The sequence below is a fragment of the Anabas testudineus genome, chromosome 9 (genome assembly GCF_900324465.2).
Source record: "Anabas testudineus chromosome 9, fAnaTes1.2, whole genome shotgun sequence".
NCBI classification, from domain to species: domain Eukaryota; kingdom Metazoa; phylum Chordata; class Actinopteri; order Anabantiformes; family Anabantidae; genus Anabas; species Anabas testudineus.
The window spans coordinates 9319300-9335241 of NC_046618.1; the positions used below are offsets into that span (position 1 = coordinate 9319300).

Genomic DNA, 15942 nt, shown 5'->3' on the forward strand with positions numbered 1-15942 from the left:
GTCCTTGCAGGACAGCGACATCCAGAAGAAGATAGACCATGAGATCAGGATGCGTGACGGGGCCTGCAAATTGCTGGCCGCCTGCTCCCAGAAAGACCAGGCACTGGAGGCAGCGAAGAGCCTGCAGACCTGCAGCACTCGCATCATGGCCTACATGTCAGAGCTACAGAGGATGAAGGAAGCTCAGGTCATGCAGAAGGTCACGCGGAGGTCGTCGGACGCTGGGCCGTTGGATGACAGACTCCCATGCAAAGGGAAAGTGGCCATCTCAGGCAAGTAAATACAGAAAACTAGACAAGAAAACATTATTATCAGGGAAAAGAGAGAATCTTTGCCTTTTTGTTAGTGTTAGAACTCAATGCAGAGCTGCTGTTATCGTGCACGGCCTGATGAGATCCAGCTTCCACCACTCTAATAGGTTATTTTTTTTTATTCTCTGTAGTGACCTCAGTGAACGTTGTGATTACGGAGTTACTATGTTTATATTACGCTGCAGAGAAATATTCACATCTAGGAGGCAGTAGTTGTTTTTAGAACTTGTTGAATAGGTAAAGAACCAAATATGAATAAGTTGTAGGGCTGTGGGCGTGTGTATGTTTATGTAAGTGTTATTGTGGGTGGAGGTTCATGAGGGCACTGCCTGGTACCCAGCTGGAGAGCATGCTACACACACACACAAACACAGAGTAAGTAATTAGCTGTCGATGGTTACTTGCCAGTAACTGAAAAGCAGCATGGGCACAAAGACACACACTGACATGCACACACATCAGTTCAGCGCTAAGGATGATTAACATTTTTTGTGGTCTAATCCCTTGTCTGTTGTCATTACAGATCTTCGTATCCCTCTCATGTGGAAAGACACAGAGTACTTCAAGAACAAAGGAGGTAAGGAGCCACCTCTGTATGCCATTCATGGCTTATTAATGATTTATGCCAGTAGGATTTATTAAGGATTTGTTCCTGAGGGAGATAGTACGTGGCTTCTCACAGTTATGAAAAGGAAATTTAAGATGTTAAACGAATGTCAGATTCCTCTAGACTACAGAATAAAAACCACCTTTTATCATTAGTTGAGTGGTTGAGTGGATGGGGACGTTTTGAAAAACCATAACATGGTTCCTGACCATCACAATGTGTTGCAGCTTCTCAAATATTTTGGGGATATTCACAGGCACTGGCTTTATTTCTTTTTGCATGAGAAACTTCTAGCTGCACAACTTGACCCTCTGTTCAGTCAGGACACAAGCAACTGTGCTTAACTGGGTCACTATTAGCAGGACAGAGTTTTTCCTCTTTTCTATCCCACCTTCTCTTGATAAAGTCAGTGTAGGATAACCTGCATGCAGTCATTATAAGTCACTCTCCTGGCAACTTGAATTAATCTGCATGACCTGTACATATAAATGAATTTAGGAGTCAGGTAGGAGACTCTTAACAGAGCTAAATGAGGCTGTTAGTGAAGGTCATTAAGCGCACTGAGACTTAAAGTAAGCCCAAGAGTCCGGGTGGAGTGAATCATATTCCCTTTTTGAATGTCCAATCATATCAAGTGTTTAGTTCATACTTGAAATAATTGATTTGAATATAAAATGTCAATATGGCACAGACAAGGAAACGCATAACTAGGAGCAGAGCACCTCTTTCAGCTTTTTCACTTGTAACCTTGAATTTTAATGAGAAGCATTTAGTTGTACAGTAGAAGAAGAAGAAAAACACCCAGTAAGAGAAAGATCTCACATACATTTCCCACTTTACTATTTTGTCCAAAAATTGTATTACAGTTTCTTTAGTGTAGATACAATAGAAGACAAGAGCTGTTGCTGTTACTGCTGCTGCAACATAAAGACCATTGTGCTTCAGTTTCACTCATAAACAGTGTTTTATAGGAATTCTCAGCACAGCTGGTCATTGAGCTTCTTGCACTGAAAGTAGAAGTGCTTGTCATCCAGGTGGAGGAGCTTTAAGTACTCACATAATGCCTTTTCTAGCTCCTAGCCCAAACACTTGTTAAAACAGTAGCATGGGAAGCTGTTTTAGAGCTAGAAATTAGTTTTCAAGTGAAGCAATTGAACAAAAGCTGTTTCATAAATTTGGTGTTTCAGAGATTCTGCTTGTTCTTTGTAGAGCTTCACCGCTGTGCAGTGTTCTGCCTGCTGCAGCTGGGGGGGGAGATCTTTGACACAGAGATGGTCATAGTGGATCGGACACTCACCGATATTTGTTTTGATAACACCATCATCTTGTGAGTAATCTATGTGCTCTGTTATTGAAAAATCTAATATGCTACACTACAAAAAGAGAGTGACACTGATCCAGTCATGTTCGTCATGTGTGCATCCTTCCGCAGTAATGAAGCCAGCCCAGGCTTTGAGATGCGTGTTGAATTGTACAGTTGCTGCTCAGAGGATGACTACTCAGCAGGGAGCACACCAAGGAAACTAGCCAGTAAACTAAGCTCCTCCCTGGGCCGATCTGCTGGGAAGAAGCTCCGGGCAGCCATGGAGCCTGGACCATGTAGTCCAGTCAGCAACGGAGGAGCATCTCCTCTCCTGCTTCCCGTCCCCTCTGTACCGTAAGTCTGATTTGTATGTTATACCACACAGGCTGAGTAGAGAGGGAAAATACGGTTAGGTTTTATTAAGGAGACTATTTTTCACTGTAAACATGCAAAATCAAACACGGAATAAATTTCTCTTCACTCTCCTGTGTGTTGACAGGGGCCCCAAGTACCACCTCTTAGCTCATACCACCCTGTCATTGTCCCACGTCCAGGACAGCTTTCGCACACATGACCTCACCATCTCAGGCAACGGTGAGTGGCAGCCTCCATCAATCTGTCTTCCCACCATCTTTCTCCCTTCTCTGCCAAATCAGCCATCTGTTTGTTTGTTTTTTGTCCTTCCCTCACTCATCACTGCCTCACTTCACCCCCTCGAATTCTAAATATTTCCTTTTAAACCGTGCGCCTTCTCCTTCCTCTGTCCTCACATGTTCTCTGACAGACAGCCATTGTCAAGGTTGCAGTAATAAAAGGCTGTGTTAGTGAGGTGACTGCTGTGTAAGCTGGAATGATGGAGGCTAACAAGGACCCAGACCCACAGACAGACAGGCCCCTAGTGTTTTATTCATTGGCCCTTCAGCCTGTTGTAAAGTTTCATTGCAGCACTTCATGACACTCCCCGCAGCTGCCACTCTTTTACACCCATGTGCCTTGTTTTGTGTGTTAAAGGGGGGCCGTTGATGTGGGGACGTGCTTGTGTGTGTGTGTGTGTGTGTGTAGAGACATATGAGTATACATGTTTGTAGGTGAATTATAAATGTCATGTGGGGATATTTATTTATTAATGGTGTTTATTTATGCTCATCTCTCTCTCCCTGCAGAAGAGTGTTCATATTGGCTGCCACTCTATGGCAGTATGTGCTGCCGCCTCGCAGCTCAGCCTCACTGTATGACCCAACAGATGATGAGTGGATGTCTGAAAGTTAAGGTAACCTGGCAGGTGTTTGTGCAGCACTGACAGCACTGATTTGCTCTGACTCCTTTTTGTGCTTTCCTTGCCCCTCGTCTTTCCTCCTCCTACTACTTCTTACCATGCCACGATGCTCTCTTTGTGTTTCTTTACGTGACACATCTTTTTCTGTACCTCACAGCAGTGCGGCGGTGACCCACAGAGTTGGACAAAAGTGTATGCAGTTCTGAAAGGAACAAGCCTTTCCTGCTACCACAGGCAAGAAGATGTGGAGGCTAACGTTGAACCAGCGTTCACCATTGCTATCAACAAGGTCAGGAAAGGAGTCGTATTAAAACTGGAAATATCTGGGATTTAGTAAAGAATGTGTCTCCAGAGGTTGATCCAGCCTTGCAGGAACAACACAGATGTGTATATTCTGGGAACACCTAAGGCATAGACAGCCTGGATAGTAAGGAACTGAGCTTGTGGACAGCTTCCAGTTTGAAAATGATAGAATCTGAGCCAAAAAATGCATAAGAAATGAGGTCTTCTCTACTACAGAGATGCCCCCGAGCCAGGCACGTAGCCCTCAGTTGCCACAGTGAAAAAACTCTGTTGCTTATTTTTCTGTTTATCAAAACTCAACAAGACCATGTAGCTATGGATAAACGGCTTTAAAGATTTCAGAATCAAATCTGTTCAGTATCTTTTCGAGCCTTTGCACACAAACAAATCAGACCTATCCAATCAGGAATCATATTTCTCTCATCACTGTTTTTCCAGGCAGCAGAGTGAGAACAGTTCGGTAGCCAGTCAGGTTCTCAATCATCTTATTTCCTGTGTCTGTGTCTGAGAATTAATGCTTGTGGGGCTTCTCATTCTTTCCATGGTGACTCATTCTGTCTTTTGTAGTCTCTGACCCTGAGCACACAGCTGACCTAAAGCTAAGTCAGTCAGTTCACATCATGTCTGTATGATCCTTTTGTTACTCAGCTGTCTGGCTCTCCCAAATAGGAAGCAGCCAGTGTGGGGAGTGGATGGAAGGAACAATACTGCCATCTAGTGGTCAAACAGTAACCTAGACATATTTGGAGTTGAATGAGGAGGTGGGAATTGGGAGTCTGCACCTTTTGTTGGATAATTGCTAAAGGGAAATGGTTTGGAAGAGGACTAATTAGTGGCATTATTAGTGAGGGCTTATTTTCGGTGGGGACTTACAATTACTATTGCGGTAATGATCACTTGTTGCAGCACATAATTTCGTTCATTCAGGAGTGCTGGCATTCATTCTTGATTGTAGTCATTTTGTGGCAGATGATTGACTCTTTGTTGCTCCTGTGTTGCAGGAGACCAGAATACGTGCGTCAGAGAAAGACCCTCACAGTAAAGTTCAGAATATCTGTATCAGTAACCAGTACGGAGGTGAAGAGGTCACACACACCCTGACCACAGACAGCCGCGAGGACACACATCGGTGGATGGAGGCCTTCTGGCAACATTTCTATGACATGAGTAAGTACCTGCTGTGCTGTAACACAGTACGTGTGTTGGGTAATACACCTACTACATGCGGTCGCCCATGTTGCTACAGCTGCATAAAACATTACATCTCATGGTCTTCAATTGTTGCATGGTCTTTATCTGCATCGCAGTTCAATAAAGTTGTCTCTGTTTCTGCAATATACAGGCCAGTGGAAGCAGTGCTGTGATGACTTAATGAAAATTGAACTGCCATCGCCAAGGAAACCAGCTCCTGTCACATCAAAACAGGGCTCCCTTTACCACGAAATGGGTAAGACTTCTCTCTGACCAAATTAATGCTTTTGGCCACTTTTGGCAATGTAGGTAAAGTAAAGGGGAACACATGGAAAGATAACATGGTGCCCACATTGCATGGGACTGCATGTAGCTTTTATTCCTTGGGTCCTTGTGCATGACAGATGCTTTTACAAATAAATTTTCCTCTCAGACTCACACTCTGCTTTACTTCTCTTTACTGTAGATAGAATAAGTCTTATCGCTGACACGCTGACTCACTGTCTTTCTTCTGTTTCTCTCTTCCTCTCCTGTTCAATTTTCCTTGTGTGTCTTGAATCCATCAAACCTTGGATTTATCTCTTTTGTCCTTCTTTATTATTTCCTTCCTTCCTATTTTTTTAATCAACTTTCATTATTTATTTTTAATGAGTCAATTATCTTTAACTTTGAACGGATCTTTTTTTCCCTAATCATGCATTAACATTTATTTCTCTAACACACCTGTATCAATTTCTGTTCATGACTATCCAAAAACTGAATTCCACCTATTGCACACCTTATATCCACTCCACCCCCTCTCTCTTGCCAACCTCCCTCTTGGTTTTCCAAGCTCCTCTTGCCACACCCTCCTGTGAGGGTCTTCTGCTGCAGGATAATGCTGTGTCTGCTGAGATTCGTGCTCTGCTCTCGTCCTATTACAACGACAGGTGAAGTAACAGGAGTAGGGCTCTGTATATGGTAATTGTTGTAGTCCTAGACTACAACAGACACATCCAGATTAGACGTAAACTTACAGTTTGTATATTACTTATATGCTATTCTGTACAAGTGCACAGTACATGCCTAGATTAAAGAAGAAACGGCAAAGCTTCTTTGCATAGTAACAAAACACCTAACCACTTAAATCCCCTGAAAATGGTTTCGACTTATAAAGTGATCTGTAAGATTAAGATCCTTTAAAAAACTCACTAAAACACACTTTACAGCATTATATTGATGAGCTTTGCTGCATCTTTTCTGCAGTTATTGAGTCATCTGATGACCTCAGCAGCACTGTGTCAGACATCCTGGCTCGGAGGATGCAGGAGCTGGAGCTCCGCAGCCACCTGGGCACCTCTCCAATCTGGATGTCTGTGTTTGAGGAGAACAACCCCAAAAGTGCTGGTTGCACTCATCCCTGTACTTCTCGCCTGTGTAGCCACAGTCCCTGCACCCCTCATCGACTTCCCCGGAGCCCCGTGAGCCCGCACCGCTGCCCGAAGCTGAGTCTGCTGTCCTCTGATGCAAGTCTGACATCAGACAGTGACAGCCACTGCAGCCCCAGTCCCTGTTCTCACCACTATGGCTGGCCCGAGCCATCTTCAAACTTCTCTCTCTTGTCATCCTCCCCCTCTAGTTTGAGGCCGCGCACTCTGTCACTGGATGCTAAGCTCACCACCCTTCGTGGGAGAGGTTACAGGGCAGGGGGGACCTTGCAATGCTCCTGCCACCCTACTCCCTCCTCGCTGCTTGCTCCCCTCCCCATCTCCTCGCGTTCACCCCGATCGCAGCGCAGCACACAGACCACGCTCTCCTGCTCTAGCTCCACCTCCAGCAACAGTTCCAGCAACAGTGAGGGCAGCCACAGCCCGGAGTCATCTGAGGGAGCCCCCTTCTCAAGGCCCTCCCCGGCTCGACGCAGCCTCAGGAACCTCAGGGCCAGACTTGATCCTCGCAACTGGCTCCAAAGTCAGGTGTGAGCTTATTTTTTGGCAGACATTTTATGCTGGCCTAAAAGCAACAGCGCTCACTAAACCATAGTTTAACTGGCTTAACACATGTGAACCAACCTCAGGCTATATGCTAGACCACATGCACAGCCCTGAAGAGGATAAGCTGCCTCTAGCCTGACTCCTGGTGGAGGATGGATCATGAAAGAGCCTCCTGGGGCAAACTGGAATAACTTCTAACACAAAAGACAGGTGACAATCACTGCAGATGACTCTGCACTTTACTGGGTTGTCGGAATTTATAAGATGGTCCAAAACAAACTGGGAGGTACTCTGTTTGCTCTGAGAAATTATGGTCATGCTGCTTGGGAGAAAGTGATACTGAGAGCTAAAAGACAAATAAAACACACTAGGTCTGCTCTCTGTATTTGGAATCTAATTCTGAAACTGGAAAAGGATTTGTTTTGTCCTCTGCGTCAGCCATCCTGGCCACTCAGATATCGTTTCAAGGTCATATCTTTTAATGCACTAACCGGTTTTTGACTGGATCTTTCCTTATTGTATTTTATACATAAAGGTTTGCAGCGTATATTCTATGAAAGCCAGTGAGCATGTGGCAGGATGAACATGCAAGATGAACATAAGGTATAATCGTCAATAGTTTGAAGACTGTCAAGTGTGGGGGGATGAGATGCTTGTACTGTGATATCTTCTTCAGTGTCATTACCTAATTATTCACACAGCCGATGATCTACGTGGTTCTCCTAAAATTACTATGCACCATTTTATTTTATTTTTTTGCATGTTTTAACGTTGAACTACTTGATATCATTTCAACAATGAACCTGGTGAAAGCTTAACATAATGCAAGTGCTGATACTTACTGTACTGGTAATTACTGTGATCTCTTCAGCGTAAGAAGTTGTGCTCTGTTCTTTACTTTTACACAATTATCTGCACACTGTTGACAGGCTGTCATCAGAACTGGGTAATAGATCCTACATACATACATACATACATACATACATACAACTAATTAACCAAAGCAAAAGCAATTTTGAAAACCTCAAGCCATACTCATAATTATGCTACTTAGCCTCACTGCAGTGGTGTAGGATTTGATTGAATAGTGATTTGTGCTAATGGAAGTCCAATAAAATGTGAAACGCCCATTAATCTATTATGCAACACAAAGAAATATTGGAGAAAATGTCCTATGAATGAAGTATTTAAATACATCTCCCGTCAGATGTTAGGTCATTATAATGAAATTAAATTCATTCATTTAAATCAAATTAGTTGATAGTATCTAGAAAACTCACATAAGTTTTATCACAAAAAAACCTCAATCACATTTAGTAAGAGAGTCAGTGTCTCTGTCAGTGCAGTCAAGTATCATCTCCTCTGTCTCTGTTGTTTACTGTGGACTTTGGTAACAGTTTCCCTCTTGGGCCTCAGAACTCGGGCAACCATTTCTACTAAGATTTAAAACTGTCAAATGCTTGAAAAACAGCATTTGTTACTGTAAATTAATTTTTATAAGTTAACAAATAAACCTCTTTTTGTTATATTATTGATTTTGTTATAAATGCAGCTATATTGATACCTGATTATCATAATGTTTAACAGATGATGTGCAGATTGTTTAACTGTCATGAAAAGATAACATTGAATGTTATAACCTTGCAAGAGTTTCCCTTGTTAGCAGGCTTTGTGTTCTGCATGTACACCGCCCTAGAAGGCAAGCATAAAGAAATAATGTGGAAATCTCCTGTTTAAATAATATAATATTAATTATAATAAATGTTTTATCTATTCACAGTTGCCTGATTTACATCACATCTGTGTATGTCTTGTCTATATGAAATATAAGATGTTCAGTTACACTTAGTACATTTCGATATGTGACCAAATTAGGCGGTCTACGTATTGAGCACTCTGCACCATATTCTGTCCAATTCTGTTCAGCTTCTCTTTCTCACTCCAGCAACAATTACCACAGACCATCCCAATATATGAATAGCTGAATATGAAATTCCATACAGGCTGCAGAAATCTCAGGCAGGTAAAACAGAGGTTTTATTTTAAATATGTGAATTGCAAGGCCGTAGTTTATTCAATAGTACAAAGCACTCTACAAACATAGGAGGTAGTTGACACTGAGTCTTCACTGAGCATTGTAATATGCATAGAGAAATACTATGGCCATACTGACTGTGTTTCAAATGTCTCAGAAGAGATCCCAAAGCTCCTTGCTTTCTGTTTGTAGTGCAGGGCTATACCACTGTTGTGCTATTAAAACTTCACATCTGCTCAAAGTATAAAAACCATACATCTAATAATATTCAGACCAACATATACATATATTTATATATTCATCAATATAACAGAATCACACTAATAAATATGTTATACTGTATGCTTCATATGATGCTGATTAATGACTTGAATGTAACCCAAAGGAGGCGTTTTACACAAAGTTTGGCAATTATATAATTTGTGTTAGGTTACGTAAGTAAATGAACAGCATTACATCCAGCTACAGATAAATGAATTTCTTCCTTCCTCACTCTCTTTCTTGTCCTCAAATATTAAATATTTTCCTTTGTGCACTTGTGCTGCCTCCAGCTCCACAATCTCCTCTCATTAACAGGCACATCGGGGGTTGAATGCCCGCAGCGCTACCCCGGCCAAAGCACTCCAGGCAAACGTGGAGAACTTTGCAGGGCACGTTCCAGCTCTGCTGATGTATGTGGATGCAAGCCGATGGAGCCGCTTTGCACCAAAGGCATTATTGTGTCCTGGAAGAACTTGGTCAACCTGCAATTTGTTAAATATAAAAAAGTTCCTATGATGATATGACACACTCAAGCACACTCTCTGTGGTTACATGCTGTATTTGTATGTATTTATTTTATTAGATTATTACATAAAGCTGAAAAACAACTTCAACTCTTAACGTGATTTCTAGAAATTCTATTTTGTTGGATAACTACAAAATGTATTTTGACTGAGGATAATGAAGCCAGTTCAGCACCTAAGACACATAATAGACACTTCTGTTATAAAAGTATGATTAAAAGACCAAATTAAATTATTAATCTAATATGATTTAGACAGTGGAGAGCTTGTGGAGCAAAGCTCACCTAATCTGAAACCAACATGGTGGAACTATGAGCTGAAATGACAAGCTGAAAGTGTTTGTTCGTCACCTGTTCGCTGTCCACCAGCCCCATCAGACGCTCACAACTGCTGATGTAGTCACTGACACAGCTGTAGGGCAGCCAGTCAATCATGGCACCGTCATATACTACATCTCCACTGAAGAGCAGCTTATTGTCACGGTCATGGAGGCAGATGCTGCCCCGGGAGTGACCAGGCATGTGGAGCACCGTCAGTTGTCTGTCACCCAGGTTGATGACATCACCTGAAAAGATAGAGAGACAGACAGAGAAAGTATTATATATTTTTTTAATCATCCCTACATTCAAACAACTTCAGCCTATATGAATTGCACTCCTAATTTTGCTGACTGGAATCAATCCAGGGTTATATTTTCCTTATGTCACATCATATTACCACTGTGTGAAATCTCTGGAACATTCAGTACGTTATTGATTTGCTCCACACTAGGTATGAGTTGCACACTGTGACAGGGAGGTGAAACTGACACAACAAGCAATGAGATATTCAACCTGCACTGCAGCAATGGCTCTGACACAGCAGCACGGCCAGCGTATTGACCAACGATGCAGAAATTACACACTATAAGAATACTAAAGAGGCTATAAGTAATGTATCGGTCCAACCTCTCACAGTCAAAGCTGCTCACCCCAAATGCAACGTACCTCTGGATATAACTTTTATACAACTATCCTGAAATTGCAGAATATTTAAGTTTAATCTATTATTAAATTATATGTTGCTTGTTAAGAGTGTGGTTGGTAATGACTAAATCAGTGTTGTCAGATTATTAATACTCCATGAAATGCCTTCTGTCTCATTTTCTTTTTGTTCCTTACTTGGATGTATCAGATCAAAGTTGTGACCATGTTGCCTAAAATAGAGCTGCTCCACAAAAACAGATGAAGAATTAGCACAGCAGCTGTCAAAAATAAAAAATATCTTATTGTCTCGTATTGCCTTATGTGTTCAGCTCAGTTTGCTTGATGTGGGCTTGATAAATTAGCTTTCTCTCCACTCTTTACCTTGTCCATCTCATGTTAATAAGACATAACCTCAGTAATAGCAATAAACACTTAGGCAGGTGAGGAGAATTCCTTGTGATCCACCCTACAGACCATATTCACAAAATGAAGTCACTATCTGGTAAGTAAAGCACTCTTCTACAAAGTATTACGTAGAATAAAATGTCATTATTTGACTGAAAGAGCTGTACTCCAGCCCATCTTACACTGTCACCCTGTGTGTGCAAACAACATCCTTTGTAACATGGAGCACTGTGCACTATCTATCATGAAACGTAAGACATAAGATGTTGGAGCTATCCCTCAGTGTTCCGGGACGTCCTGTAAGGGATGGGTATTGAGGTGTGATGGTTGAATGCATTGTGATATTTATAACCACGGAAGTCAAATGTGTGTGCTTTCATTTAGCAAGTCGGTTTTGGTCTTCTGCCAAATTCATTGTGTCGTGAAATCTTCCTGTGTATAGAAATGATTCCGCTCAGAGCACAATGTGCAGGTTATAGCTAGAGTCCAGGCTGCACCTTTAAAACTGCGTCTAATGGTATCGACCATGATGCTTATGTCAAATAGACAAGTGCGTTAGACCTTACGACCATTTGATCACACATCCACCATGCACCATAGCACTAATCCTCCTCTCCTACCCACCCTCCTGCAGTATGTGTGTGGGCTGCACAGCCTTCACTTTGTAGTGCCTTGCCCTCCATCCCGGACTGGGAGGCTCGGCTATCTCCCTGTCGCTGAGCCAGGTGACCGTCTCGAAGTTGTCTCCGTTGGCCAGGGCATCGACCTCAGCGCTGTGGACGCCCACCTGTTGGAACTGATGCAGACCACCCGAGTGGTCGAAATGGGCGTGGGTGGCGATGGCCAGCAGGGGGTTCTTTTTCTGCGCATCTTTGCCGAGCAGCCCCTTAGCGTCGATGTAGTCAGGTAAGCTCCTCAACCCGAGACCAGTGTCTATCACCACGTCCTGGTGTGTGCCGCGGAGCAGCCAGATGTTGGCCCGGTTCCCTGACTGGTAGAATCGCTCCTGGATCCAGAAAAGTCCGTCTCCGAGCGATTTGTGAGCGTACCAGTCGGCTGCAGACATCCCAGTTCATGCAGTTGTCGAGGTGCGCTGCTGTGGGTATTGTAGCGTGAGGTGCGGTGGAGGCGGAGAAGGTGCTACTAGCCGTGCAGCTAAAGGTGACGTGTTTTCATTGAGGGTGACGTGATGGTGGCCGCCGACACACCCTTGTTGGATCGCAACGCTGTCATTGGTGGAACTGATGAGTGACGACACCTGAAATCGCGCTACTATTGGCTGGATAGCGCACGTCATTTGAACGTTCCACGGGGCGGGGCGAGTTGAAGTCACATTTACGCATGCTGCTGAGTGTAGTGTTCCCACACCGGTGTTAGCTACATTAGCAAGGATTTACACATCTCCAGGAGGTTTATCTTACCTCTAATAATTCAAGTAGTTCGTTTACGTGCCGAACAACATTCAAGACCCTGTAGTTAAAAGTTAATGACAAGTAAGCTCGAAAAGTGAAAACATGGGGTCTCAGTAAAGGCTAAATGCAGCTGAGTAGCCCTGAAGTGCAAAAGCCTTCTAGGATTTTACGTCTCCACATTAGGAACACTGTCCTAACTGTTCCTTAGTGAGTATCACATCTTTATGTTTATGTTATGCTATATGTTAATATTGACCCACGCTGGCAGCCACGCAAAAGATGATGGAAGTTGTGTTACAAACATTTGTTGTGTGGACGCCTGGTGGCAGTGAAGCTGACACATGTGGACACATATGGTGCTACAGGTACACTGGAGGCTTGCAGCCATGGCGGGCAAGGGTCGTGGAATAGCTGCCTTTACTTTCAGCATTGAGGCTCTGGGCATCGGCCGAGGCAGCATGCCAGAAGCCAGGGTGGGGCCCACTCCTCTGTTTCCAGTAAGTACTGTCCACACAAATGCAGTCATCCCGAGAGGATTTATCGGCTAGGAAAACCTGTGTTGATTTCAAAAAACTGGATGCAAAGAACACAGTTTAAACAAAAGCACAAGCTATGAAGTGTGATTAAAATGCAAAATTTGTTGTGGTCACGTAAAGAGCGTGGACCTTTTTAAAAGAAAAGTGTTTCTTCCCAGAGCATCCTCTGCAACAACAGACAAACTATCCGTTGCTCTGCAATACTTATCATTTATTTGGATTTTGCCTGTTGGGTTATGTCTGTACTCATTTGGGATGCATCCTCTTCCATTAACGTAACCCTTGAGCAGAGTGCACACACTTACATATCAGCTTGATTATATTTTGATTACATTTAGGGGCATTTATTCCTGAACAACTTGACATTTAAGGAGATGACCATTACCCTGTGCCTTAAAGCCCCTTTGGATTAGTCTCCCCAACTGGCATTTAACTTACTTTAAATATAACACGTAAGGCCACTAGCCTAAATGGAAGGACTCTAAAGTGCTTTACAATGCATTTTAATTACATATATTTTCTTTTATTAGACAGTATACCACTTATTTTTATAGTTTCTACCTGCTGCATGTCTTACTAAAACTAGCACAGCTGTTTTAGTTTTTGTATTTAATTTTTGTACATAATATTTTGAAGAAGTTATTATTTATATCACAAAGCCTGGAGTCCAGAAGAATCTCCATTTGAACCACCCTCTAGTTTTAAGAGCAGTTTACTATAAACAGTCCATATACAGTAATTTCCCTTAAATCAGCTAAAACTAGTGTGATCTGGTAAATAAAAACATTAATGGTAATGATTAAAATTCCTTAATACATTTTCAGTATGCTGCCACATCTGCTCCTTACTGATAATCACGTGCTGACAAATATACCAATGAAAAGGAAACACTACTGTTAAACTTCAGTGCTATAATCTTGCTTCTACTATCTATGCTTCAGAGCACTGATTTTAAACCAGTTCCACTGAAAGCTGGTGAGGATGAGGATTACATGCTGGCCTTGAAACAGGAGATGAGGGGAACGATGCAGCGGTTGCCGCACAACATCAAGCCTCAGTCCAATAAAGCGGGTGAGGAGGAGAGTAATGATAAGAAGCATCTGACAGAAATGCTTTGGCAAGACAATTGGCTTCTGTGAGTGAAGATAATGCAGCACTTAGGAACTGAGACATTTCATTAGGGTCATGTCTGGGAAAAGGAAAGAGAGACAGAGTAATGGCAAAAACGTTGAATTACAGCTGCAGTCTCATCTCATTTCATATGATTTCCATGGTGTTTCAGAGCTTCCTTAGACAGACATTAGCTAAATATCTCCTGAATGGAATGTCTTATCTAAATGTTGTCAGATGCATGTTTTGTAATTCCATAGTAATGTGCTAACTGTAGATACAATAGACTTGATAGGTCATATGTTACATATGATATCTATAACAATCGCTCATTTTGTTTAGGATTGGCGTATGGTGCAGTCAAAACATATCAAACTATGATTTACTGCTTAGACTAAGAATCAGGAGCAGCTCCCAGTGGTTTTCTTTTCTTAAAGTGTGCTTCTGATTGCAGAATGTGCTATGAGATTGGGATTGGGACTATTGTAGATTGAGGTAGACCTTGGCTTTTTTTTTTTTTTTTGTTTTACAGAAGTGGAGAAATACACAGAGAGATACCTGAAGCAAAACCAACTAGAGGATGAGGAATGGACTCCAGGTACTTGCATAACACATAATGACGGGATTAAAGCAAATGAAAACAATTTTTTTTTAAATATTTTTCTTGATATTTTAGACTGGAACTTTTTCCCAAAAGAATTGATGCCCCAGAAGAAAAAACCTCGTATTAACCCTAAAGGTACTATAGTATAGCGTTATGCATGTAACAACATTTCAGTGAATAACTTCAAGAATAAAAACAAAATGCTTCAATCCAACAGGCACAAAGAAGAAAACTGTGAAGATGTCACGCAAAGACGCACAGGAAGTGCTGAATAAATTAGATGTAAGCTTTTGTTCATGTTATATTACACGCACTGCAAATTGAACCCAAAGAACTCATGTATGAAGGCGTTACGTTAAATGAGCTTAAAATTTACTTATAATGGCGAGAAAAAGTAAGTGAACCTGTTGGTTTTGTGCATTCACTGGTTAACAAATCTGGTCACACTTTTAGACAGTGTACTTGAGCCTAATAACAAACAATTATAATTATGTATGTCTTTATGGAACACAATACACAATACAATACTCACAGTGCTGGGTGAAAAAGCTGGCATAACTGGCCGAGCCTACTTTGAATAATTTAAAGTACAATGCTCACACATAAATGCAGATATGTTCAAAGAATTCATTGACTATTTCTTGCCACTGAACTAACTTTGCAGGTCTCTCTGAGCCCAGAAAAGTTTTACATAATTTATCTTGGTGCTAATATTTAAGGAACTTGCAAAGAAAGGCGACGGTAACCCTGAAAAATCAGATGAAGAGACTGAAAAGAAACCAGGTGATGAGGAAGAAGAAATTGAAGGGGAGGAATACGATGAAGAGGATATTGAAGAGGTTAATTATTTTATCTTTATTGCCAAATTTTTGTAGCTTTGATCTGGTTTGTGTTTAAGATCTAGAAATAATACTGCACTTTTATTTTTGTGTAGGAGAACGACTACATTGAAAGCTATTTTGACAATGGCGAAGATTTTGCTGCAGACAGCGATGAAAATATAGATGGTGAAGCAACATACTGAGTGTGTGTGACTCAACATACTCCAACGTGTGACTGTTTTTTGTTTGTTTTTTTGGTTAAATATTGTAGATATAATGGGAACAGTGTTGAGCAATGATAGTTT

At 41.9% G+C, this 15942-nt stretch overlaps 3 protein-coding genes across 6 annotated transcripts in view; 2 read left to right on the forward strand and 1 right to left on the reverse strand.

The window, feature by feature from the left end:
* rtkn (rhotekin) overlaps positions 1-8743 on the forward strand; it is a 49470-nt gene extending 40727 nt beyond the window's left edge. For 3 of the 4 annotated variants that reach the window (XM_026344048.1, XM_026344050.1, XM_026344051.1), the window contains exons 2-11: positions 11-272; positions 835-888; positions 2128-2245; positions 2351-2575; positions 2721-2815; positions 3385-3491; positions 3655-3786; positions 4802-4967; positions 5143-5247; positions 6237-8743. In XM_026344048.1, coding sequence (XP_026199833.1) covers positions 11-272; positions 835-888; positions 2128-2245; positions 2351-2575; positions 2721-2815; positions 3385-3491; positions 3655-3786; positions 4802-4967; positions 5143-5247; positions 6237-6952 — 1980 coding nt within the window. In that variant the 3' untranslated portion in view covers positions 6953-8743. The remainder of the gene's footprint in view (positions 1-10; positions 273-834; positions 889-2127; positions 2246-2350; positions 2576-2720; positions 2816-3384; positions 3492-3654; positions 3787-4801; positions 4968-5142; positions 5248-6236) is intronic. The other variant, XM_026344049.1, reaches the window with a different exon arrangement.
* A 245-nt stretch (positions 8744-8988) lies between these two features.
* On the reverse strand, positions 8989-12346 carry mblac2 (metallo-beta-lactamase domain containing 2). Its single transcript, XM_026343595.1, has 3 exons — positions 11779-12346; positions 10135-10349; positions 8989-9742 (listed from the first exon to the last, which is right to left on the reverse strand). The coding sequence occupies exons 1-3, from the start codon at positions 12218-12220 to the stop codon at positions 9569-9571; spliced, it is 831 nt and encodes a 276-aa protein (XP_026199380.1). The 5' UTR covers positions 12221-12346; the 3' UTR covers positions 8989-9568.
* Positions 12347-12464: 118 nt separating this feature from the next.
* On the forward strand, positions 12465-15889 carry polr3g (polymerase (RNA) III (DNA directed) polypeptide G). The gene is made up of 8 exons (XM_026343596.1): positions 12465-12773; positions 12932-13063; positions 14044-14173; positions 14745-14810; positions 14889-14951; positions 15034-15098; positions 15536-15655; positions 15751-15889. The coding sequence occupies exons 2-8, from the start codon at positions 12953-12955 to the stop codon at positions 15838-15840; spliced, it is 645 nt and encodes a 214-aa protein (XP_026199381.1). The 5' UTR covers positions 12465-12773; positions 12932-12952; the 3' UTR covers positions 15841-15889.
* Positions 15890-15942: the final 53 nt, after the last annotated feature.